This window comes from Drosophila montana, unplaced genomic scaffold (genome assembly GCF_035044405.1).
Source record: "Drosophila montana isolate Dmon_TW-CO22-7 unplaced genomic scaffold, ASM3504440v1 contig_2106_1, whole genome shotgun sequence".
Classification (NCBI taxonomy): Eukaryota; Metazoa; Arthropoda; class Insecta; order Diptera; family Drosophilidae; genus Drosophila; species Drosophila montana.
The window spans coordinates 228,002-255,000 of NW_026997017.1; the positions used below are offsets into that span (position 1 = coordinate 228,002).

The 26,999-nt window shown below is 40.6% G+C and overlaps 1 protein-coding gene across 3 annotated transcripts in view; it reads left to right on the top strand.

Moving 5' to 3' along the window:
* Positions 1–22,925, top strand: part of LOC135426950 (uncharacterized) — a 68,415-nt gene extending 45,490 nt beyond the window's left edge. For 2 of the 3 annotated variants that reach the window (XM_064680305.1, XM_064680304.1), the window contains 4 exons: positions 2,919–3,066; positions 8,937–9,367; positions 10,202–10,450; positions 21,140–22,925. In XM_064680305.1, the coding sequence (XP_064536375.1) occupies positions 2,919–3,066; positions 8,937–9,367; positions 10,202–10,450; positions 21,140–22,120 (1,809 nt within the window). In that variant the 3' untranslated portion in view covers positions 22,121–22,925. Of the gene's footprint in view, positions 1–2,918; positions 3,067–7,486; positions 7,701–8,936; positions 9,368–10,201; positions 10,451–21,139 lie in introns of those variants that run through there. The other variant, XM_064680306.1, reaches the window with a different exon arrangement.
* The last annotated feature ends 4,074 nt before the right edge of the window (positions 22,926–26,999 follow it).

The window sequence follows — 26,999 nt, forward strand, 5'->3', positions numbered from 1 at the left end:
CAATTTGTAGACAATCCGATTTTTTGGCAACAATTGGCAAGCAACATAATCGTGATTTGATTTCAAAATCGTGCGAGATATTCAAAAAAAAAAATAATTAAAAATTGCAGGAAACAGAACTGCTCGAAAGACGAAACTTTTCGAGAAATTCACATTTAAAAACATTTCGCTTGTAAGCCACTTTGCTAGCGCCAACTTTGTAATTAATACCTGTTGTACTTTCGGGCGTGAGTAATTTTTCAAAACTGCAAGCACTCTGCAATTGATGGTGTTTCCTTTGCGATTCGCATTAAGGTCTACAATTGTTGTTCGCCTTTGCTCTGATTTAATGCGAACTCACGTCGCCCTTAAAGCATGCTGCACGTTTTCTCATGGGCGGGCAGTTGTCTTCCCATTGAAAAAAGGGCAACAAATTATATGACGGCTTTGTGCAACTGCTTGTAACAGGCGGGGAGAAGCAGCACAACAAGCTGAGTCTGTCTTTCTGTGTAAACGAGCCCAGCTTGCAAACTACTTACAAAAGCCAGGGACTTTCGCAGAACAAGTTTATCGCAAACAAACTTTTATATTCAATATCTTTTATAAGGCTCGGACCATAAAAACCGAAGTTATACAGGAATAGATATTCCCCCATGGTGCAGGGAAATGTTTTTGGAATGTTTATCAGTTCAGCTTGTTTCTTAGGGTATCTGCCAGTCGGGCTACTTTTGCTCTCTGGTTTCTCCTCTTTAACTTCTTTAACTTGTTCGCATTCTTCCGGCTTCGTCGTCTGCGCCAGATTCCGCTTGTTCGACATCTATTTAAAGAGCACGGTTTACTGCACTTAAACCAATTGAAAATCAATTTCATTTAACTAAAAGCGAAACAAATGTTTGCGATTCCCTTTTACATTGTTTTTCGATTGCTTCTATCTCTCTGTATGTGTGTCTATTGGAGAGTCTATCTGTGTGTGTGTGTGTGTGTGTGTGTGTGTGTGTGTGTGTGTGTGACAGAGGTGGCCCTCCAGGCGAGTTTCAATTTGAACTTTCCCTTTTATTAAATTTGACATGCAATCATTTATTTAGCCATCACATTTTTGACAGCTAAACTCACCGAAAATTTGGTTAGGCAATCAGTTTACTGTTTTCTTGGTGCGAGTTCCGAGCTTCCATTTTTCAGTTTTCCGTTTTCAGTTTTCAGTGTCTTCCCGCTTGTCTTGACCGATTTGCATAATATGTTTACTCACTTATTTACTGCTGGCAGTAGCTTTTACTGCTCAGAGCCTAAAACAGAAACACAAACACACAGACACTGGCGCAATATAGGCACAAACATGCATAATTAAATAAATTTGACTTTAATAAGTTGCCGTTGCCGGAAAAACAAATCAGTACCAACCAGGGGCAAAATATCTCGGAAAATATCCTTGATGGTTGGGCGGAACGTAAAGAGACAACTGGCTAAGAGGTTGAGTGGAAAATTGTTTGTGTGCATGTGTACGGACAGATAAAAGGGAATTTTGATAATAAATTGAAATTAATCAAATATGCAGCTTAATAGATCATAACTGCCTAAGCTGAGCTGACAATCGAAGACAGATCGTTAGACTGTTGAAACGATGAACAATGTAAAAATGATGCGCAGTGCAGTGTTGGAAAAGGTATTAGGAGTATGAGTAGTAGCTGCGGCTTGATACACAGACTAATCGATAGGTGGATAGATAACAGAAGAGTGGAGCAAGGAGAGAAGATTAGAGAGATTGCAGGGAGCGGAAGAGAAAGTAAAAGAGTATATGAGATAAAGAGAATAGGTTAACGATAGGTCAACGAATTGATAGCTCGATAGGCATTCCAATTATCGATAGACCGATAGATGCATATATCTTAATATATAGAGCAGAAAATATAGATTTTTTCTCGAATCTCCTGAATCCTCTGTCACTTATTTACTGTAGACTTTCAGCGTCTGAACTGCTTATTCCCTGTTTATATTTATTGTGGACCATCATATTTATTACGATGTCCTCTTAATGCTTAGCCAGCCACATCGACATCTTTCGAGCCTGTGGACTTTGTGCGTCCATGTCTGACAATTGCGGTTTAAGGAGGCGTAGAGGCATACTCTCTTATTTGTCCCTCTGCGCCCGTAAATTGCGCTGAAATTAGAACAAAACGTTTACGTTTACAGAGCCAAACAATTTGAGCTATGGAATTGCCTTTAAATACTTTCCATTGAGGCGAAGTCATTGCCAAGGCTGAGAGCAGGAGCGGGCGGGTGTTGCGGCCGGAGTGGCCTCGTATCTGTTGCCCATTGCCACACGCTCCTCAGCTGACGATACACACAGATACACGCGCCAGCGATAGGATATTTAAGTATAAATCCAAGGGCAGAGCCAGCGCCAGGATCACGGCCACGACCACGACCAGAGGCAGAGGCAAAGAAATTTTCAGATGCTAGTACAATACCGAATACATAATCAAATGCAAATGAAATGCCACAAACAGCAAAAGAAATAACACAAAAACCATTGTTATCAAAGCCAAAACAAAGCCCACAATTTCAATGCCTGCGCCACTAATCACAAGGCCAAAATGCATAATTAAAAACGAAATGTAACCTCAAATATATGCATATATGTACTCCGCATCTGCCATATATATACATACATATATATATATATATATGTAATGCACATGGCTATACGTTAATTATGTGCTTATATGGCAGCCCGCATTTGAATAATTGGCAGCGAGTGTCAGCTATTTAAGCCTTAACTAGTTTTGGCCCCGCCCTTGGCCTGGACCACGATCTCTGACCAATTTCAGGTAGTAGGATTTGTCACAAAATTCAATTAAAATGCCAAATTTCAATTTGCTGACAAATTTTACCAATGCGGCTTATCCGGGCCCATGGCCTGACTCGAATCTCTGTACTTGCAGGAGGCATTGATGAAGCGCCTGGGCGATGGGGCCCATCCATTTACCCTGACGCTGGCCGCCCAGGCACCGCCCAGTGTCCAGCTAGTGCCGGCCAAGCGTTACTATGGAGCTCCCATTGGCACCAGCTACGATGTGCGTTGCTTCATTGGTAAGTTTTTTGCTTAATATTTCAATATGGACTCCTGTACATACGTATGTATATCCATTTGCTCCGAGGACACCGGAACCTGAACAGCTCAGGTGATGTATGGCCCAAAGCTGGAGAAATTCCCTCAGAGGGCATAAGCAAATATTGATAATAGGTTGGGCTGCACAGTAAGAGTATGAAGAAGAAGAAGAAAAAAAACAAAACAAAAATCTATAACAACTGAGATTTTGTTGATGGAACTCTTTTTTTTCTGAATGACACTACGTGAAAGTGTAGCTAAAGCTGTGCTTAGAGCAGCGGGCTCTAAAAGGCGCTGAAAACTGCTAAGAGCTTTAAACGATGCCAAACGTATATGGCTAATAAATCTAGCTTCGCTTAAAGCTTTAAGTTGCATACTCAGTGGGCTTAACATTTCCAAAAGCTTACGCTTTAAATTTTGGATTGTAAAAGCTCATTAAATCTTTAAACAATACCAAACGTGTATAGCTTATAAATCTAGTCTCGCTTTAAACTTTAAGTTATATTCGAATTTTCAAAAACTTTAGCTTTAAATTTCGGGCTGTAAATGGCGCTTAAAGCTGCCTAAAGCTTTAAATGTTACCAAGCATACATCAAGTCTCGCTTAAAGCTTTAAGTTTCGTTCGAACCAAGCCTAACATATTCAAAAGCTTTCGCTTTAATCCTAGCATTTTCAGTTAGTGTCATTGAGTCTTAATATAGTATATGTATATATTAGGTAATGCATATAACTGTTATGATTAAATAACAGCAGTCGAAGGTGAAGCTTACGATCGAGCTTTCGAAAACTAAAAGCACAACGTAGCAGCAAAGAGAGAACCTTTGCAAAGCTTTACAAATTCAAGAAAGCTTCAACACAATACACTTTAACTTTAAAGTGCAAAGCACGATAATATTTTTTTAACAAATCTTTTCCTGTTAGTATTTACGAAAGGGTAAGTATTATATGCATTGAAACTGGGTAAATTTAATTAGATGCCTGTAAAATTTAAAAAAAAAAAAACAAAATAATATGAATTGCGAAGTAAGCGCAAAGCTTTTAGGTTTGCTTAGTTGGGCATTATGAGTAGTTAGACATCATAATTAACCAGCATACATTTCCTTTCCTCCATTTATCATACATCATCAAGCCATTGCCAGCGCTAATTAAATCGTGAGTATCTAGCATCGAGCATCGAGCATCGAGTATCGAGTATCGAGTATCGTGCAACGAGCATTGAAGTGTCTCAGCTACGAGAAACGACATAAGAGAGCGAGCGAAAACGATGCCCAAGTAATTTAGCAATCAAACAAGTTTCACAGCTCATTTATATTAATGACCACTCCCCCACGCACAATAAAAGAATCCATGAAAAAAATAAAAACAAGGGTATACAAAAGAAAAGCAACAAAAGAAACGAAAGCAACAAGATCCCAATCCAGCATTTTCCAACACTTTTCCGCTGCTGCTGCTGCTGCTACTGCTGCTGACGTCAGCCGAGTTGATGCGAGAGGATTGTTCTTTTCTTTTCTTTTCTTTTACATTTTCCTTTACATTTTTTGATTGATTTTGATTTGATTTTTATTTTTTCGCTTTTTTCGCCGAGCCATGGACACTATGGGGAGCAGCTCTGGTGTTCGATCCGGTGTGCACAGGAAAATTAATACTTACATATAAAATGAAAATGCCGAGCAAGCCGACGAGCATGCTTGACCGCATGATGCCCTGCAAGCCGTCTGGACTAAATCAATCTAAATGAATCTGATATAAATGCTGCTAAAATCTGAGACGAGATCGATGCTGATAAAAGGAACACATGAGTGCATCTAACGGGCGTACTATTTCTGCCAATATTTTGGGCGCAGTTTGGCATACCCGTTTTGGTTATTGTATCGCTGCAGGGTATACAAATCGAATCAATATTAAATGCATGCTGTAGACCATTGCGCGGCTGTTTTACTTTCGGCCGATGCCCACTCAGATTCCAAATTCCGGCTGCGATTTGCGGAGCTGCTGATGCTTTCTGTCTGGTTTTTCCTTGCCTTTCCTTTCCTTTTCTATTTCCCTTCCCTTTCAATTATTTTGTTTTTATTCTCACAATTTTTGCTGTTCAATTGCCGCCAGGCGTTGTCCGCGTTGCCAGCTTGCGTTCCCGCTCCATTGCTCCATTGTCTTGTCCTGGCATTCGCCAGGTAGCTGAAATGAAATGAATACTTACCTGTGTTGAGCTTATCAACGAACCGCCCGAAGGACGAGCCAAACCGCAAGTTCATAGGCCAAAAGCGTCTTTAGCTTTCGTTTCTCTTAAAAATAATATAATTAAATGTCTGTGCATTTTATTTTATACATGTATATATGCAAATATTTTTTTGTTTGCTTACACAATTCAATTCAAATATGATTTCAAAACGAACACTCTGAAACACTCTCGTATCTCCATTTCAAACATAATGCAACATGATGCTGGCATATATCGGCTGAAATAACAAAGGAACTGGCAAATTCTGTTTAATTTGCGCCAGCTGCCAGTCAGGCGGCGCCCTCTGGCGGTTGTCAGCGGCAGCAACATGTCACAAAGCTGTAAGCTGGCCCGCGCAAATTCCCGTTTCCTTCATTTCTTTGGTTGAATTGCATGCACCGAGTCCACCGACAATCGCTGCTTGACAGCTGAAATAATGCGAGAAAAAAACTAGTTTTGAAACGGTTTTGAAATCGTTTTGAGCCCAGCTCAACTGGAATAAATCCCCATTGGTGAAAACGGCTTTGAGTTGGGCTAAATACGGTTCGGAATCGAATTCTGGCTATGTTTGGAGCTGCGCTACTTTTCGACTGCACTCTATATCGAATCTGTCTTATTCTAATTGGTCACATCCGAAAATAAACAACACTGGGACTCATATAATGAAATACCCCTGCATACATATGGCGATATGTTCAAATGACCCCGTTGCTCTTCGAATAACTCAAGCGTTAAACTTTTAATTTGGTTTGCTTGGCACATCGCTTTTTTTTTCTAATTTCGAACAGAAACTGTTTAGTTTTTTGTGCTTTGGTTTTTATGCCCTGAACTGAAAATGGTTAAAAAGGGTATTGTGTAGTTGTGCAAATGTATGTAACAGGCAGAAGGAAGCATCTCTGACCCCATAAAGTATATATATTCTTGATCAGCATCAATAGCCGAGTCGATCTAGCCATGTCCGTCCGTCAGTCCGTCTGTCTGTCCGTCCGTATGAATGAACGCAAGGATCTCAGAACCTATAAGAGCTAGAGACTTGAAATTTTAGCTGTAGGTCCTCCTAGTGCCCGCGCAGATCGAGTTGGTTTCCGATATTCGATAACTAGCCCCGTTTCCAAGTAATCGATAAATCGTTTTTTGAGCAATCTCGGCAAATAATATGAGCTAGAGTCACCAAACTTGACATGTAGCTTCTAGAATAGTATATATATATATCAGGTATTTTTCATTTTATACCTATCGCCTGTTGGAAGAAGAGAGTTCAGGGTATCCCCTAGTCGGCAGCTCCCGACTAGAATCTCTTACTGGTTTTTGTTTGGCTTGGTTCAGGTTGAACAAATTGGAATTCTGATTTCGCATCGGTTGGCTCTAAAAAACGGCTTGCAGCCTTGGCTACTATGGCAGCTATATGAATCTATATATTGGTTCGATCTAGCCGATTGCTACCTGCATCAAAATGTCGGCTCTATGACAAGGCACATTTTTTTTTATTTTTTTGTTGTCATCAATTCAAAATATAGCTACTTATAACTAATGTTTTGGCTACAAAATCGTGTTCCATTCTTGTGCTTCGATCCCCACTGCGATACGATCTGCACAAATGTCGCTTTAAAAAAGTTGTGAAATTATTTTTGATTATAATTGAAAATATTTAAATAAAATTCGGTTTGTGTCCACGTGCGAGTTGTGCAGAGCGTTTGGCCCCACATATTCCCGAGCAGCTAAGTTGGTAATGTTCCCTTTTTGCTACGATTTTAAACATGGCAAAAAACAGTAAAGTGTGACCAGTCCTCCTGCAGGTTATTTTGGACGAATCTCGTATTTCGTTTGGGATTTACTTACAGGCCTTGCCCTTAAATTAACAATCCGAATTTTTTTTCAGTGTGCCATTTGACAATAAGAAACATTGCAGTGCATTGAAGCGCTTGGAAATATATGTATATATATCGATATATATATATATATATATATATATATATACATATACGGAGCACTGAGCGCGTCTTGCACAACATTGAAGCGGAACCCACGTTTGTGCTATCTTCTGTGTTGATACATAAAAAAAACACATATATATATATATATAAATAATTTTTTTGTTTTTTTTTTTTTTGTTTGTTTGTTGTGCGTCCTGTGTGTGCCCTGTGTGACGTTTTTAAGTGTCTTATTGGATGTTTTGTTCATGCATATTGCACTTATCGCACCCAGTTCGCAAACGTCGGCAGTCTCAATGAGCTGATCCACCAGTAGGGCAGGGGCAGAGGCCGAGGCACAGGCAGAGACAGGGGCAGAGGCAGAGACAGGGGCAGAGACGGGTTCAGAGAGCCAATTTTCTGACCAGATGTGCAACGCGGTTGCTGCGTCGCTGTCGCTGCTGCTGTCTGTGCAGCACGGTTCGAGGTAAGCAGGACGATGTTTGACTTTGCCACAGTGTCCTGTGATGCCTGGCCATGCATTGACTTGTCGTGTGATTTCCTAACTTAGTATTGTCTTCGTATTGATGTCTCGACTTCGTTTCAGTTCATTCTCTTCAGTTTCTTATCTTGCTGTCTTTGTGTGTATGTCTGCCTGCAGTGTGTGTCTGCCTGTGTGCGTGTGTGTGTGTGTGTGCGTGTGTGCGTGTGTTTGTGTGTGTGTCTGTCTGTCTGTCTGTCTGTTTGTCTGACTGTCTGTCCGTCTGTCTGTCTGTCTGTCTGTCTGTCTGTCTGTCTGTCTGTCTGTATGTCTGTCTGTCTGTCTGTCTGTCTGTCTGTCTGTCTGTCTGTCTGTCTGTCTGTCTGTCTGTCTGTCTGTCTGTCTGCCTGTGTGTGTGTGTGTGTTTGTGTGTGTGCGTATTTATATATATGTAAGTTTTATAGGCAGTTCGACTTTATGTCGGATGTCTTTTCATTGTTGTCGCTTCATGCCTCTAAACTCACACAATCCAACCTATGTATGTAATTTCTATCTTTCTCTCTCTGTGTATTTTTCTCTCTATCTGTCTATCTCTATCTATCTTTCGCTCACTTTATCTATCTTGTTTTGCCTCCTTTGCATTGTCTCATTGTGTTTAACTGTGAATGTTTTTATGTGCCGTTTTAGTCCCATTTTCCTATGTTTCTGTCAAAGTTCATGTTAGCTGTTGTTATGAAGATGGAATTGGCAAAATACTAAATTACAATCGCATTGCAAAATTGGCAGCATCACAACGCAAAACATGCAATGCAATGGAATGCTAGCTGGTCACACTGTCATTGAGCTTTGACAGGCTGCTAAACTGCCTGGTTAAGTTACAATTTACACTACTCAACAAACAGCACTAGTTATAACATTGACAGCATGTTTTAAGTGCTTGCCAGGTGGAACATAAGAAAACGGGTCAAAGCGGCCAGCCGCCAGCCTCGTAAGCTCACAACAAGCTGACAGCATTGGCAATGCGCAAACAAATACATTCGGCATTTGGCATTTGGCATTTGGCATTTAGACCAAGACGAACGCACAATCAAGCACAAAATTTCATAAAATTAATAAACAAGATCAAGCAGCTGTGTTACTAATGAGCTTAGCGAGCAATGGCAGCGGCAACGGCAGCGCCAGCAATGTGCATCAATCAGCTAATTGGCCCCAATGGCCGTGCCCCATGCTCTCTTTTTACAGCGGACAAAACGGACGAGAAGTTCCATCGTCGCGCCTCTGTCAAGATGGGTGTCCGGGTCATCTATCGCACCGATGTCTTTCATCAGCACACGGCGCCCGCTAACTTTGCCGCCTTTGCCGGCCAGCCTATGACATCGGCTCAATCGCCGCCGGCTAGTGCCACGCCCCCGACAAGTAGCGATGGCCATGCAACACCAACTGGGCAGGATCAGGGTCCGACCACCAGCAGTGGCGCTGGCGGTGGCAATGCCAGCTGCGCTGGCTGTGGCGGCGCCAAGGCCAAGTCCAAGTCGGAGCGCGGCGATTCGTTTCCCAAGTTGCGTCTGTCGCCCAAGTCATTTCGGTTCAGCGGTCGCTTTGGTCGCAGCAAAAGCGAAATTGAAAAGTGTCCCAACGATGCGTTTCATTGCTACAGCAAGTCGTTCCAGGAGGTAAGTGAAAGCAGCTTCGTAACCAAGTCGTTTTGCATTAGCCATGAGTTTTTAAGGGCAGAGATTTTCTAAAACCTTGTTGTATAGAATTCCACTTCAAATACAAGGCAGCAACTTGTGTGAGCTCTTACGCTTTGGGCTTGATCATCAATCAGTCAATCAGTCACTTGGCTCAATAATAATAATAATATGTTTACAGCTAACAAGCGTTAAGCTTAACTCTCAGTCGATTCGCAGTGTTGAAAAGCGTATTCTATAGCAATTTTTGTTATCGATAAGCGACTTATCGACTGATGTATCGCACTACGATAAACTTTAAGACTTAAGAAAATTTTATCTAACGACGGCATAACGCCTCGCAAAACTGCAGTTAATAATGACAAATGGTGAAATGTTTCGCAAAGGCCTAATTAGTGCACTGTGTGGGCAGAGAGTTTATTTGCGTCAGATCGGCCTATTGAGTTATTGTTAGCTCTTAAGTGTTTCATAATCATTTCAATAGAAGGCTTACGTCTCGCATTTAAGCCACTTTATTGCCCGATTATCGGGTCACAAACTGTTGGCCTACAGCCGCCTTGTCCATGCATTAATAGATTGCCAATTGATTTGTCAACGGACAGCTACTTATTTGGGTATTACTTGCCCACACACACGCACACACACATACACTGTGACACATGCCCAATAAGCTTGACAGGTCAGTTATGCAAATGTTAACCAAGACACACACACACACACACACACACACACGCACACACACACACACACACACACAATACCCGAATAGTTGCTTTTGAACAATCTGTAATCTCGGCTGTCTTGGTTTATTGCCAGCACTGCGACAGCACTGGCTCCGGAATGTTGCCACCCCATAGCAATGCCGGGGTCGCTGGTGGCATTGGCGGCATCAGCGTTGGGCCCTGCGGCGGTCCGCAGGGCGCCGTTGACAAACCGTTTTTGCTGCACGATGGCCGCGTCGGCCTGAGGGCCAGCTTGGACAAGGGCTGGTATACGCACGGCGAGGATGTCAACGTTACGATCAACATACGCAACGATAGCCGCAAGACGGTGCGCAAAGTGCGGGTAAGTCGATAAGTTGCCACATCAATTTAACATGCACTTAACCATGAACATTGGCTCTGAGCTGCAACGCTTGGCGTTTGTCAAACAATTTTCAATTGATTATTTGTTAATTATTTTGATTTTCTTTTTTTTTTGATGGTTTCAGCGTTTAGACACAAGCCTTAACTTTATATAAGCCACAATGCCTGTTGAAGCTGGGCCATCTTCGCAATCTTCTTTCCTCTAAGAATGTGCCCGAATAGTCCTTTCTTTCTTAATTTTAGGCCTCCACCCCCCCAACATTCTACATTCAATCGAAGCTTGCATTGTTCATCGCAGTGCCACGTTCTTATTGCTTGCCCGTTTGTCGGGCTGTCTGATTGTCTGGCTGCCCCTCCCCCCCCCTCCTTTTTTTTATTTCCATGTCACGTAACTGCTGCCACAAATTACGCGTTGAGCAAACTGTTGCATTTGACTGCAAGTCAAAGTATGTTAAGTATGTTATGAATAATTTGGTAGACTTGCTAGCAGCAGCAGCAGCCGAAAGGGATGGGAAGGGAAGGGAAGGGAAACACATGCTGCATGCAACATTCCACATGCCACATGCACAGCCTTTGCAGCCAGCTTCTGGGCATTAAATGAATAATGCGAAGCGTTGCAATGTGAGCATGAAATGAATGGCGAGACCCACACTCACACACTCACACACACGCACACACGCACGTATACACACAAAGGTTGGTCTATTAAAGGCCAGCTATTTGCCCCATTTGGGAGCAACTGACCGGGCAAAGTTATGACAGTCAATCAAATGGTCACCGGGGAGCAGCTTACAACTTGCAGCAGATGCCCCATTTGACTGTTATGGAAACGTAGCAGTCTGTGGAGGTGGGGGATGGAGTTCGGGGTGCCGCTGAAGACCCACTGAGTTCGCAGCCAGACGTCTGCCACTGGCTCCTGCTGCTGCCACTGGCTCCTGCTGTGGGGCAGCAGCCAATTAGATGGAATTTACGGCTCGTGCAACTTTTAGCTGATAAATTTCCATATGCATACATTGTATAAGTCATGCAAATGGCAGAGATGCCGGCAAACTAAACAACAAGGTGTGCGCTAGTCGGAAGTGCTCGACTAAAGAATACCTTATACCAGCGATCTTTCCTCTTAGCATATGTTTGTAGATATCAAAACAAATGTGTATATTGTGTATATAGATCTTATAAGGTCCAACATATACCCAGCGATAACGATTTTGATCGATTTCATCAAAAACATTGCAAGCTACGTTCAGTAGCCAAAGTCTCTAGCGAGAGTACTCACACATTTTGGAGTCGAGGGCATCTCCTTCTGTTTGTTACATGAATTCAGCACAATCCTCTTTAGGTCCAGGGCATAAATAGCCAACAGTAGACGTGCCGCCAAGGGGCAGCAGCAGGCAACAATACTTGACTGACAGCAGATGCAGTTTCATCGATTCGCTGCTCAATGCTCCGATACTATCAAATTAACCTTCGACCGAAAGGATACTTTTTCAGTGCGGGCCTGCTCTTATCGGCGACTTATTAGTCTTCCTGCAGTTTGATGTTTCCATTGTTTAAAATTGCTTTTGCTCTTGTTTTTGTTGTCTGTGGCTAATGGCAAATGCATGTAAGTCAATTTCTTGAGTTTTCGTATTAGGTCTTGCAATTGCGAATAACACAATGCCATGCCTAACGCTCCATGGGCGGTCACAATGTTCGACAATCAAAATTAATGTAAATACGAGCACACACACACACACACGCGCACGCAGCGAGGAACTCTTATATAAATAAATCAGTTATTCGGATACGGCCAAGTGCAAAGCGTCGTATTAATATTATAAACACGTACATTCTACCCTTGTCTCGAACGGGTATATGGGAAAACGCATGCTGTTCAATTCAATAGATAAATTCAATTTGCGAGACAAGGAGAAGAAGATCGCAATACAATTTAAGTGTTGTATAACAACAGACAATAAGAAGTGTTGTGTTAACGCAACAGGGACTTAATTAATTAGCAGTGTTGTATAACACTAAATGGAATAAGTTTATGTCGCACGGCAGGTCGTTTATAGCACTAGAATAAATTAAGCGAAGCGCTAAAAGCTAAGGTTTATTGCACTATTTAAATTGCAATTGTAGGCACAAGATAGCTTTTTACAAGAATAATTTTCAATTATAATCAGGTTTTATTTTATTGCATTTCGATGCAACTGATTAGATTGCGAGCTTAGCTCCAAGCATAAGAAAGCCTTTTCCACTCCAGATCAGAAAAAGCTTAGCAGTAGAACAACTTTCGAGCACGGCTAAGCTTTTAAAGTTGCTTATCATATTATTTGCATTGAGCCAAAAGCTCATTGACCTCTCGCTGCAATGAAGTAAGCTTAAAGCTCATTGATCACTCGCTGCAATAATGTGCGCTGAACTCGGCTGCAACAAAGTCTGCCTAAAGCTCATTGGCAACTCATCGTAAACCGTTGTTGACATTGAAAAGCTTCTTTCATCTTGAGTGCTTGATCATCTTTCGTTGTAGACAGACCTTGTAGGGTATTCAGATTGCGGTGTGACGTCCGTATACGCTCTCTGCCGTGTGTGGAGTGCAAAGTGCTGATTGAGCCTTAAGCTTTTAATAAACACGAATAAAAACGCATATTACGCATACGCCATGTGAGCAGGCCGACAAACAATGCTGTTTATTTGTTGTTCTCGTGGCTGCCGCTGTTGCCTGCCAGCGCACTGAAATCTGGCTGACAAATCGAATGGCCCGCTGGGAAAACACTTGACAAGCCGGTTTTTTTTGGGCACCAGCCTTTTTGCCGGAAAAACGGCAGAAAACCGAAGCGGCGAATGCAAATGACGTTTGGCTCGGGAAACAGGACTTGCCAAATTGTTGAGCGCTTGGAATGTGCAATCTCTTGAGTGCTGCCACTTGAGAAAATACAAAAGGAATCAAGCTGAAGAAGAAGCAGCAACAGCAGCAGCAGCAGCCAGATGAAATAGTTGCGAGACGTGAAGGGCTTAAGTGTAGACTGGCAAAAGACGCAGCTCAAGTGAAAATTGTGCTTATACATTTAATGGGCTTTACACACGCACACACACGCACACACACGCACACACATATGCACGTAGACAAACGTTGTGCTTTTGTGCCTGCAGCGACTTTCAACACGCTGACAACCCCTTTTGCGCAAGCAAAGGGCATCAAAGCTACGCAGGCTTACACATACACATACACACCCGCACACTTGAATCACACCAATGAAGTGTGTGTGTGCTCCACTCGGTGTTTGTGTGCGTGTCGTACGTATTAGCTGCGACTGTTGCCCACAAAAGTGTGCTACAATTTCTCATAGTTAGTAAGCGCGTGTGTGTGTGCGTCTGTGTGTGTGTCTTGATGTGTTCGTCTGTGTGGGCGTGTGCACAGCTTACGCCTCAGTCGGCTTCATTTATCTTTCTATTATTCGCTCTGTCTCTGCGCATTGCTGCTTGACTCAACTCAACTTTAGTCGCATCCGCTTGCTGTTTGTTAACATTCTTTAACAATTCTTTTCGTATACCCTGCATCCTGGGCAACAGGTAGAGCGCTGGAGCTGTGACTGTAGAAGGCGTTCGTGTTAGATTCATTAAAACTGTTGCTCGTACATCGATAAATATCGATGCCATGTATTGTTTCGATAGTATGAGAGCTAAAGGCATCATATGCAATAAAGATTACCTAACTGCGACAGAGAGAGAGAGAGAGAGAGAGAGAGCACTGCTTGCTGCTAAAATAGGGCATCTGCAAGTTAGTCAGTCTCGCCACAAGAGCACATTAGATTGTTTTGTTTTATTTTTGCCTACAGTTGCGATTAGAACAGCATCACTCGCCGCATCCCCGTTCCCGTGCCCGTCCCCGTGTCCGTGCCCGTCAGCTGTTAAGTTTTGCGTAAAGCCAGTGCTAAGCCTCCTCGTTGGCACTCGACTCTGAACACTCGACGCACAACTCACGACCGTCGACTGACGCATTTCGACGGATTTCGCAATTCGCATTTCGCTTGAGTGGCTCAAAACTTGGCTCGCTAAGAGCCAGAAAAGAATGCGCCATAAATTCGAGCGGCCTCATTATGCAAGCCAACTGGATGTCTATTGCCTGCTTCTATTATGACAGATGTTACGTATACGCAACGTCAGCCACAAGAGCTAAGCTAGGTAAAGATGGGAATTGACGGCGGAATTGTGGCCAGCATTGGCGGGGTCTAATTGGAAACGCAGCTACTGCAGTGGCTGCTTAGTTTTCCGTAGCCATATGGAGGTAGCTTCTGGCCACTTGAAGTTAATTCAAAATGCAAAAGCATTTAAGAGCCGAGAGCGAGATAACGACGAAGAGCGAGATAGTGCGTGGGCGCAAGAGAGCTGTTGGGAAAGCTATTGACAGAACATAGACATTTCGCGTAGGTTAGAAAGATGCCTAGAGAAAGAGAAAGAGAAAGAGAAAGAGAGAGAGAGACGGAGAGACCGAGAGAAAGAGACAGACTGGAGTGCAGTGGTATGCAAGGCGCCTGTCAAACGGTTATTGTTTATATTATTATAGCCATAATATTTTCACAGCACATTGTTTGTTGATGAACAAATAGTTAGACAAACAGACTGGCAAGCTGGCAGACAGCCAGAGACAGCGACAGAGACAGGGAAACAGACGAACGAAACAGAGATAGACAGACCGGAAGCAAGGCTCAGCATTTGTGCAGCTTTAAAAGCTGTGCACATTTAAAAATGCATTCCAACTGCGAAAATTGACTAAGCACTAGATCAACTTGCGAAAAAATTAAGCAATTAAATCATACAAAAAAAAAAAAACAAAAAAGTGTTGCATAACTTCATAATTGCTTGGGCAATGTGCTCAGCGCGGCGAACGAAAGCATAGATATTTGTTAATGGAAAACGCTTTTCTCATTTAGCTTATTTCGCACAATTTATATAAATTTGGTAAAATTACAGCTCAATTTATTAAATAATCACACACGATAAATTGCATCTACAAGTGTACTCGGACAGAATATAGTATATATATTTTGCATTTTGCCAATAATGTAAATGTCAATGGCCAGCTCAAAGTTTGCCAAAAACAGAATGCAGGCAATTCTTGGAAAATCGAAAGCTGCACAATGGCGGCAATATAGGTATCATGATAAACGAGATCAGATCAAATTGTAGTTGCATTAACACTAATTAACAAGCAATATATAATAGTCGTGCAACACTTTTAGCTCGGTGCATTCTTGAGCCAATTTGTGGAAAAAGCCTGACCATAAAATTCGTCGCATTTACAGTTCAAGCTAATAATAATTATATTTGATTGAAGCTCATTTTTGGGAAAAGATAATTAAAATATTACACTAGGGCCCACAAGCAAGCTGGCATTGTAAAACAGCAAAGCTGTCATTCGACAGCAAAGTATTTATAATTATCGATAGTTTGCTGCAAAGCGAATGAAAATTTTGTAAATTATCGATAGTTCGTGCAAATAATTGATAGGTGCAGCTGTTGAGTGGAGTCCAGGCCTTGGTGAAAACATTTCAAATTATCGATAGCTTGGTGCAAATAATCGATTAGTGAAGAATCGAATTTCGTAAGAGCAGAATTTAATAACTTTCTAAGTTATCGATAGTTTGGTGCAAATGATCGATTAATGCAGCTATCGACCCCTCAATGAAAACATTCAAAATTATCGATAGTTTGGTGCAAACAATTGATTAGTATAACTATCGATTGGATTTACTATCATTAGCTTTGTAAGCCCAAATCTTAATAGCTCAATGCAACTGTTTACAATTATTAATTGTTTGGTTCAGATATTCGATTAATATAGCTATCGAGTGGAGTCTAGTCCTCAATGCGCCATACAGCAATCGAATGGGCTCACTATCATTAGGCTTGTAAGCTCAGATATGAATAGTGCGACGAAAATATTTAACATGATCGATAATTTGGGGTATTTATATTCGATTAGCCCAGTTCACGAGTCAACAGTTTATTCAAATGCAAGTCCATTAGAATGATATACAGCTTTGATAGCTGCCATTCGGGAGCACACATTCAATTTGTCTCTAATGGAAATGGGTATAGTATATGTATGTATATACACGCGGCAATATTTATTATTTAATATGAACGTTAGTATGCAAAAGCATATGTGGGATTTGTACGCTGTTTGCACAGGGCTTTCTGGCAAATGCACCGACTCGACTACTCTGTGAATCTCATCCCACAAAGTGGCATGTGTTCTGTTTCTCATTGATGTGCACATCATTTTGGATTTGGAAAAGCGGATTAAGACCGCACTTCCCTGCTAGATGGAGGTGGTGCGGGTGGTGGTGCGGGAGGTGGGGGGGTGGGGAGACAATGAGCACGACCGTGCCAAACAAATATGCTGTAGTTGCTTTGACTGTCAGGCCTACAATCTGCTTATGTCTCTACTTTCGTGGTCAGCGAACTGTTGTTTGTTCCTCTTGTTTATAATGTACTCAACCAATTTGTTGTCGTTGTTGCGCTTAAATATTTGATGCAACAATCCAAAACAGTGTGCCACAGCTTTTGACGCAAGCAACCAAAAAAAAAAAAAAAACAAAAACTGCGTGTTGTTTTGCACTTTGTGCCTCATTAAATATACATGCAAGTGTTGGGGTACACATATACTACTCAAATATATATATATATGTATGTACTATTTCGATGGTACTTCAACATTTGTACTGTCACAGCTTTCGTTTTTGTTTAGCTCGGCTCTTGGCCTCATACAATTTTATACGCCCCGTTTGCCTTCAAGTTGGCAATAAAAGTCAAAAGTTGAAACGCTTGCACACACACACACACACACACAAACTCAATAGTATGTGTATATGTGCAGCAATTTGGGCAACCATCCAGCTCTAAAGAGCTCACAAGAGCCCGCTACACTCAGCAACAAGTTTCACGATTGAAGGCAGCTCGTGTCGGCTGGCCATTAAAGGCAGGGCGCAGCAGCTATGCCAGTTGCAGCTAGCAGAGGGCTTATCTATCCAACTAAAGCCTTTTATGCCGACAGACTGACTGACTGACTGACTGACTGACTGACTGACTGACTGACTGACTGACTGACTTTCGATTGACTGATTGATGTTCAAAGCACTGTCCGAATCGTAAAAGTTGAGCAGCTGATTACTTTTTCACAGCTGCCACCTTTTGTTATGTACGGTTAGGTCAAATTTCTTTGGCAAAAAATGGAAATCGGCCCTTTTTTTCATGATTTATGTCAAAATTCATTAGGGACGTGTTTCCTGCCCCTTGGATAGCCAAGCCAAGCTGGCTGGTAAATGGGAATCCGTGCAAGCATTCGTTCGTTTACATAACTAACTAATTTGTGTACGCTTGCCTCGCGCCAGTGTTGGACAATAGGACAGGGCGAGCCCACTGTTGGTAAATGCTCGTTCTAGCATAAAATTTGTGTATTTTTTAATCGATCGGCTTTTAAATCCCTTTAAGAGATTTGTATCAATTATTTCGCACACGTTTCGCTGACTTTGCTGGCAAAATTATACTTGAACATTTGAACGGAGCTGGACAAAGCCTGATTGTAAAACTTACAGATTTTCAATCAATTAATGTTACAATTGTATCAACAAATATGTAACATGTTTTTTTTTGGATACCGTGCCGTGCCCGGCCAAACGGGGCGCAGTCTCTGAAAGCCCGTCTATATAAAGGAATGCCGATGCAATCTCGTTGTTTAACGAATTGCGATGTCGACAATCAGGCGCAATTTTTTATTACATTCGAAAAATATGTGTGCGCGGGATTTAATTAAGAAACTATTTGTATATACAGGGTATATAACAAATAAATACATGTGTATCGATAGAGTGCCGACAGCAGACTCAAGACAGAAAGCGCGCTTGCAATGCCGTGTATGTGTGTGCGTGTGCGCGTGTGTGTGTGTGCGTGTGTGTGCGTGTGTGTGTGTGTGGCAGGCAATTGACTGAGAGAAGTCCCACAAAGTACAATAAAAGTGCACATTTAAATGTCAAATGGAGTTGACGAGGCACAAAACAGAGGATTGCTCCGATGCAGCTTATTCCAAGCAGACTTTCTGGGCTTTATCACCGCAAAGCACAACAACAACAACAGATAAAACAAATTGGCGTATTAAACGCGCTTTGATGCCCTGTTCCCGAAAGGCACAAAGAAAATATTGAGCTGCCAACACAAAAAAAAAAGCTACCAATATCCAATTTAGCACACAAGCTATTTTCAATGCTACCATTTTATTTGATATCCTTGCCACGCCCACTGATGTCTGCCCCAAAATCATGTGGCATAGCCACAGAAAAAAATATATTCGACAATATTTTATTTATATTTTTAAACTACAAAAAGCTGAACAGCAAAATAAAACATATTAAATAACTAAAAATGTATTTTCAAATAATTTACAAAAATAAAGCAAAGCAAAGCCCATTATTTGGTAACCTATAAATTGATATAGAAGGCTCGATTAAATTACGGCCTGGCTTGAACTGGGCCAAAAGCAGAATTTTGACAGCCCAAATGACTAGAGTACGCCCACTAAAGGTCGACAAATAAATGTGATGAATAGCCTGAAGGAGAATTGCGAAAAAAGCTAGACTACTTAATTTGAATTAAAATTAATATATCTCTATATATATGTATGTATATGCATAAATGATTGACTCTTTTTTTATATTATTTATAGATTCTTCGATTCTTCAAGACTTCGTTTGTCAATCGCAATAGGTAGTTCGTGCCAGGCACAGGGTATCTTCGGCCAGAGCAGGGTATCTTGCTATTTATGCATATACTAAACATTCGATTATCAAGCCTGATTAATTGCGAATAATTGCAGCGATATGTTAGGCAGCAGAAATAAAGAAATACCCGCGAGATAGTTTACAAACAAACGAATTGTTAAATTAGTGAAAATATTTGTGGTCAGCTGCTGGTGAAGCGATTCCCAAAGATTACAAACTCATTAAATGTGATTGCCTTCGGCGTTCTCCATTCGGCCACATAGCCAGATCTTGCCCTACCGATTGCTGGCTTCCCTTTCCCCCCCCCCCCTTCCCCCCCCTGGTATATACTCGCCCGCATCATCGAAGTGTATATATTGGGCGTGGGCATTCCGGCCGAAGGTTGGGCGCCAAAAAATGAGCCTCATTACAACTGAAATCCAAGCAAGCTGCAGCAACAAATGGCAAATCAATTGCGGAGGCAGCGCAATGCCCATAATCCCCCTCGGTGTCATCGATCCCCTTGCCCTTACCCTTGCCATTGCCCTGCTCCTCCGTGTCCCCTGCCGAGCGGTGTCCACATTTATGGACGTAATTGACTGCATTACTTTTGATTGCCTTGCCCATAGATAAGGTTGAAGTAAGCGCGGCAACGCAATCAAATAATGCTATCATAATTTCAGCCAGTACACACACTCATTCACACACACACACACACATGTGTGTCACGGCCTCAATTTGCTCTGCCTTACGCAGTTATTGACTTGACTTTGTGATAAGCTTTGTCGCCTTTGCAACTGCAGCTCAAGATCTTTAATCAGGCGTTCAAGAGATGGAAGACTTATAAATCAAACTGAATTTCTTGACATTTCTTACAATTTTCGTCAACTGAGATCCGAAAATATGGTTTGCTTAATGCCAGAAGCTATAAAAAAAAGTTTCAAATTAACAAAATAAAAAAAAGCATTTATAAACAAGTCTGTTAAGCTGTCTTGGTTCTTATCTGGTCAAGCTTATCAATGTCAAGCTTGAACTTAAACTATTTGTGAATTATTTTGTATTCTTGTTTTATTGTTTGCCAAAGCTAACTGGAACTGCAATATTTAGTTCTTTCTGGCATATCCCTGTCAAATCGAACAACGATTTTAACTTGCTGTTAAGCGCAGCATTGTTTTGTATTTTCGAAACAGACAGCTCTTTTCTTTGTATGTTTTGTTAATGTTAATGACCAGTGCTGCCCATTTTGTAATGCAAAATATAACTGGCAGCACTGAAGGTGCTGCCAATTAATGAACATGTTAAGTGCAAATGTTAACAAACGAATTGAAATTATGATTTTAAACTTTATAACCATATGGTTAGCAGCATTTAATTAGTTTAACTTATTTTCAACTTAAAATGAACATATAGAAATTTGCTTAAAACAGAAATTTGGTTAAACAAACGACTTGACAATCAGTGAGCCGATGCCCAGCCTTAAGATTCGGTTCGTACACTGGTTGTCTATTTTTCATATAACTTCAAACTAAAAGTGTACGCCGATTCGGCTCAAAAAAGTCTTGATCTAAAACTATATAGTATAAAATACTCTGTAGAGGATATCTCACTTCATAGCCCCTATAAAATAGAACATATAATAAAACCTTTGGTGATTGGCCAACCATGTCAACTGTCTGTTAAATGCCTGTTAACTGTCTGTTAGCGTATTGCAGGTTCGGTGCTGGCCCTTTTTGCCCGCTGACCGATGACTTTTGTGTGTCCTTGATATTGATATAACACTTACGTCCATGCGCTGACATGGCCAGCTTGATGGGCAACCCACTGACCTTGTTGGGTTGGCCCGTTGGCCCCCTGTTTTGCTCTACATACACTTAACATTTTGTTTGTTTTTGTTATCGTATTTTTGTTGTTGTGAATTTCTTTGACAGGTCTGCGCCATTCAGCATGTGGATGTCTGCATGTTCAACAATGGCAAGTTCAAGAACGTGGTCGCCGACTCGGACAATATCTCGCCAGCTGTCGACCGGACCGTGCCATCGGGCGGCACACTGAACACCACTGTGGCGCTGCGCCCGCAGCGCGGACCCACCAAGAACTGGATAGCATTGGAGGATACGCTGCAGCGCAGCACTGAGCCGGATGAGATAACTGGAGCTATTGCCGCTTCGGCCATACGATCGCCCAACTTTGTTATGCAAGCGGCCCAGCTGCTCACTGGACATCCATTGCCCAGTCCGGCCATGGCCATGCCACAGCCAGGCAATTCGGGCACATTGGGCAGCAGCAGCAGCAGCGGCAACGTATTCGGAGATGATCGCAACGTGTTTGCCATTTACGTGTCCTACTATGTGAAGGTGAAGCTAACACTGAGCGGCATGGGCGGCGAATTATCGCTAAAGCTGCCCTTCGTGCTCGTCCATGTGGATAAGACAATGCGTCCGGGCTATACATCGGCCACCCTCGACGAGCTGCGCCTGGAGAAGCTAACGCTGCATGATGTGCCCGTCAACCGTAAGAATGGCAAGCGTTCGGGCAATGGCAGCTCCACCGGCTCCTCCTCGCCGGCAATTGGCGACGGTCCGTCGACCAGTGCTGCTGCTGCTGCTGCTGCTGCCGCTGCAGCCGCTGCTGCCGCTGTTGGTGACATTACCCAGCTGGACTGCATCGAGTCTGCCGACGACGAGATAAATATACGCGTGCCAGTGCCAGCTGTTAAGAAGAAGCATGCCTCTGGCTCGAACAAGCGGCGGCTGCAGCGCAGCGAGACACTGGCCAGGGATTTGGAGGAGAACGAGGAGCACGTGGAGCAACATGTGGTTCAGTTACACTTGGAGCGGCTGGATAAGGTCGACGAGCAGTCACAGACATCCGCCGAGTCTGACGCCGTGCCAAAGACAACAAATGTCTGATTCTGATTGTGGTCCCAGATGTTTGCCAAGCGTAAGAAGCCATAGATGGAGGAGGGCGAACGCTGGCCAAGCACACGGGGCGCAGTGCGGCTGGCCAGTCATCAGAGAATAACAACAACAACAAGTATTTAAAAAAAAAAAACAAGAAAATTGTAAATTTGAAGCGCCAACGAAAGAGATTCAGTTTCGGTTTCAATACAGAAGAGAGCTACGATTGAAGTATTTAGTATAGAGTCAAGGACCTTGCCTTGCCTTGGCTTGGCTTGGCTTGGCTTGGCTTGGCAGTCGGATTTAGAAGGGGCTGTGGCCAGGGAATGCTCGTTATTAAAGCAAAGCAAGTAGAAAGTTAATTTTAGTAAGAAGTTCGGATTGACAATTGACAGCGAAGCGGCATACGAAATATATCGATTGCATTTTTTGAACCTAGTATGACCCACTTGGATACTTGGAGACATTTGGACGTGTGGGTGGGGCGTGAGGGTGTGTCGCTTAAGTGGCACCACAAGGCACGTATTTAGTTAGTTATTGATAGAATTTAGTCAGTTTTTTGGACGGCCAAAGGGCAGTCCTAAACGTCTCAAGACGTCGGCAAACAACAATTCGAAGCCGGATGGCAAGCTTCAAAAAGGTAAAACACTTTGAAATTGTATTTGAAGAAAAAACAAGAAAACATTTTTAATTGAATTGAATTGAATACTAAATAATCTTGGTAAATGTGCGTTGATATTAAACTTAACCATGCATTGTTGTAAAACCAACAAACATAAATACTCTCAATTAAAAATATATAAGTATTAAAGAAAAATATGATATTCAGCAAAATGGGCATAGAGAAATGCAAATGGAATGGAACGAAATGAAAACTAATTGAAATGGAATTTCAGCGTAAATGCAACTTTAAAGAAAGTATTTTTAAATCCATATTAATATTTATTAGTATATATACACTATACATACATATATGATATGATATGATATGATATGAATGTCGACTACATATATATATACCCAACTACGATTCAATACAATTGATGTGCAAACGATTTACTTATTACTCAAACTATAAATGTAGCATATATGTTGTCATGTAATTGAATTATTCAACAATTAATATTATGCCAATTGGATGTACGCACACACATATGCATACGTCGAAATCAACACACACACACACAATATCGTGTTATCTGCCCTTTTATCAACCCGGTACAACATAATACTCAAACTAAACTAAATACAATACAGCAAGAACAAAAAAAGCCAAAAAAAAAAAAAAAAAAATAAAAAACAAAAAAATTTCAAAAAAAAAAAATATAAATGTTGCGGTTTCACCTGAAATGTATTTAAAACAAAAGAAAATGCCTCTGATGCATACATATCTGTGAGTTCTCCTGTCATATATATACACATACTAATATTATATATATATGCATACATACATATTTACTATATATACAAATAACAATTTTTTTTCTTAATGCTTGCCGCGTTGGAAAACAAAAGAAGTTAAGTAGAAGAAGAAGAAGAAGATGAAGAAGAAAACCTATAGAGAAAACAATGCAAATTACATGCATATAAAACCAATTATACACTATAAACTAAAAAGCAGTTGAGCAACACAATAAGGTTCAGTTTTGCGCCGAAATACGTACACCCTAACTTCGGGTGTTACGGATTGGGCGAGTACTTGAACAGCTTGTCACCAAGTTTCAAACATGAAGTTTCAAGAGAAGAAATAGAAAAATATTAATAAAAATATGCTAACGCCACAAAATGCAGTTAAATAATTCCAGACGCTAAGCTGGATATGTGTTGCTAACCAACAATCAAGTTAATTATAAATGCTAGAGGGAACTCCCATTTGGTGTTGCTAGCCAAACTTTGAATGCATCTATACTATATATATATATATATATATATATATATATATATATGTCTACACACAAATATATAATAATCACATGTGGCGGGGTGTGCGTATTGTGAACTTACATGTTCAAATCAAATACTCTATATCTATATATGTGTGTCTGTGTGTGTGTTTTTTTTTCAAATAAAATTTAATCACAACTCCGCCCGATACTCGATATATACCGATACACATATACTTATATACATATATATATATATACTTATATGTATGCCAACGAATGACGACGAAATCGTGGATATTTTAGCTAACGGAGAGGGTATTTACTTGCTTGTGTCGCAACTTACACATATTTACTAGCTAAATGTCAACTACTTACACATCTACTAATAAATGAACACATAAACATAAATGAACAATGAAAATTTGCTTTGTTCCAGGCGCGAGTGCCACACTTAGGAACCAATAACAAAAACCAGAAGAAATTATTAACAAAATTTTCCCTAAAGTTTGGAAAAATATTAGAAAATGTTCGAAATTTTTCGAAAAATTAATGCTCTAAAATATATGTTTATTTTAGGCTCATTTAATCGAAATAGGAGAACCTTTTTGTAAGCAAAAAGAGAAAACTTTCAGAAATTTAAAACATTTGACATATTTTTGGCGTTTTTCCAAAATTTAGGCAACAATTTGTTTGAGTGCAAAGTGCACGCACAAACACACAGAATTTGTTACTAATAACCACAACAACAACAACAACAAAAACAATACGATTTTAAATGTTAGCTGTAAGCGTAATTGCATATGAATACTATTTGAATGTGTACATGTCTAGTGTTAAATAATGAATTTATGGTCAAAAAGACATTTAGCCAAGTAAACAAACAAGAAAATATATATATACATATAACTACATATAACCTATTCCATGCAAACTTTGAACGGATCGACTATAACGATATATACACAATATACAATATATGTTTATGAATATGTATGTCAAACAATATATAATATATATATATATTTATATATGTCTATCAATGTGTACGCTGATCCACTTGAACTAAACCAAACTAATAACCGAGGCCAGAAAGTATTTCGAAGAATTACAATTTCAATGTGATGCATTTCTATGAGTACACAAAACAGAAACTAAAACCATAACTTAAACAATTCAACTATATTTGTGAAACTGTCGTCCGATTTACAGGATATACGCGCATATCTATATATGCATACTTGTCGTTCGACAGCTCTCTAAATACATATATTTATATATTTATGTGTATTAATTAAATGTTTCTAGTTTAAGCCTCCATCTAAACATCATTGATTCATTTTTTTGGGGAGTTGAACTTTTAAGCAAACGCTAGCGCAGAGTTGGTTTCGTTTTTCTTTTGCATTTCAATTTGTTGTCTTCTTTGAAGACGTCTTTTGTCGATCCGCAGCGGAATGATTAATGCGCGGATGGGCTTATGGTTCATGCAGCGCTTCATCAAGACCATTCGAAACATTATGAAGTAAATGTTAAACATTAAATAAACACAATTCCGCTTGTTTTCATTTCACAAAAATGGCAGCTACAACAATAGCTGGCTGGGGATGGGGATGGGGTGCGCAGCAGGAGCTACCCCAAATGTTATATCGGCCCTTAGTTTTGCATCATTAGCCATTAACTAACTTAGTGGGGACCACCTACTACTTAGCACAGGCTGTTGCGGCATGGCTCAGGGCTATTCCGTTGGCTATTCTCAGTTAACAGTTAGCATCGCTGTTAGTTAACAGTTTGTAGCTTTGAATCCAGCTTACTCCGAACAAATATTCGGAAAATTGTGCAGCTTTACAGCTTTCGATGTATTTTAGTTGGTTAGCAGGACTCAAAAGCTTTCAAAGCTTTACAGTCCAACTTTCAGGTAAGTAAAAGCTGCATAAACCTATTGTCTCGGCTACATTGCTGTTAAAAGCTTGCTTTAAAGCTTAACATTAACATGTTGGCATTTAAAATCAAAATGTATAATTATTAATATAATAAAGTTTTGATAGACAGCAGAGTTCAAAAAAGTTTTTGAACAAAAAACGATTCGTTTGTAAAGTCAACCTTTTTGATGATTTATTTTGAATATATCGGCCAAATAATGTCCGATTTGGGAATTTTATACCATTTTGGACTCGAAAGGATCAGTACTATCGATTTGCATCAAAAAAATGAAAATCGAAATTTTGTCCCAAATCAACAAAATGGCAAAGGGTTACATCACGTTTTTTCTCAAATTCGGGGCCGGTTCGAAAATCGAAACTTTTTTGATGATTTTTATTAAATATTCCGGGTAAATATTGTCTGATTTTGAAATGTTATACCTTTTTGAATTTGTAGGGATCCCAACTATCAATCTGCAGTCAAATATTTTGATGATTTATTTTGAATATATCGGCCAAATAATGTCCGATTTGGGAATTTTATACCATTTTGGACTCGTAAGGATCAGTAGTATCGATTGGCATCAAAAAAATGAAAATCGAAATTTTGTCCCAAATCAACAAAATGGCAAAGGGTTACATCACGTTTTTTCTCAAATTCGGGGCCGGTTCGAAAATCGAAACTTTTTTGATGATTTTTATTAAATATTCCGGGTAAATATTGTCTGATTTTGAAATATTATACCTTTTTGAATTTGTAGGGATCCCAACTATCAATCTGGATTCAAACAAATAAAAAATCAATGGGCTAAAAAAATTGGTTGACCAAAAACCGATTCGTTTGTAAAGTCAACCTTTTTGATGATCTATTTTGAATATCTGGGCCAAAGAATGTCCGATTTTGGAATTTTATAACATTTTGGACTCGTAAGAATCAGTACGTTAGATTTGCATCAAAAAAATGAAAATCAAATTTTTGACCCATATCAACAAAATGGCAAGGGGTTACATCACGTTTTTTTTTCAAAATCGGGGACGGTTTAAAGATCAAAACTTTTTTGATGATTTTTATTAAATATCTCGGGTAAA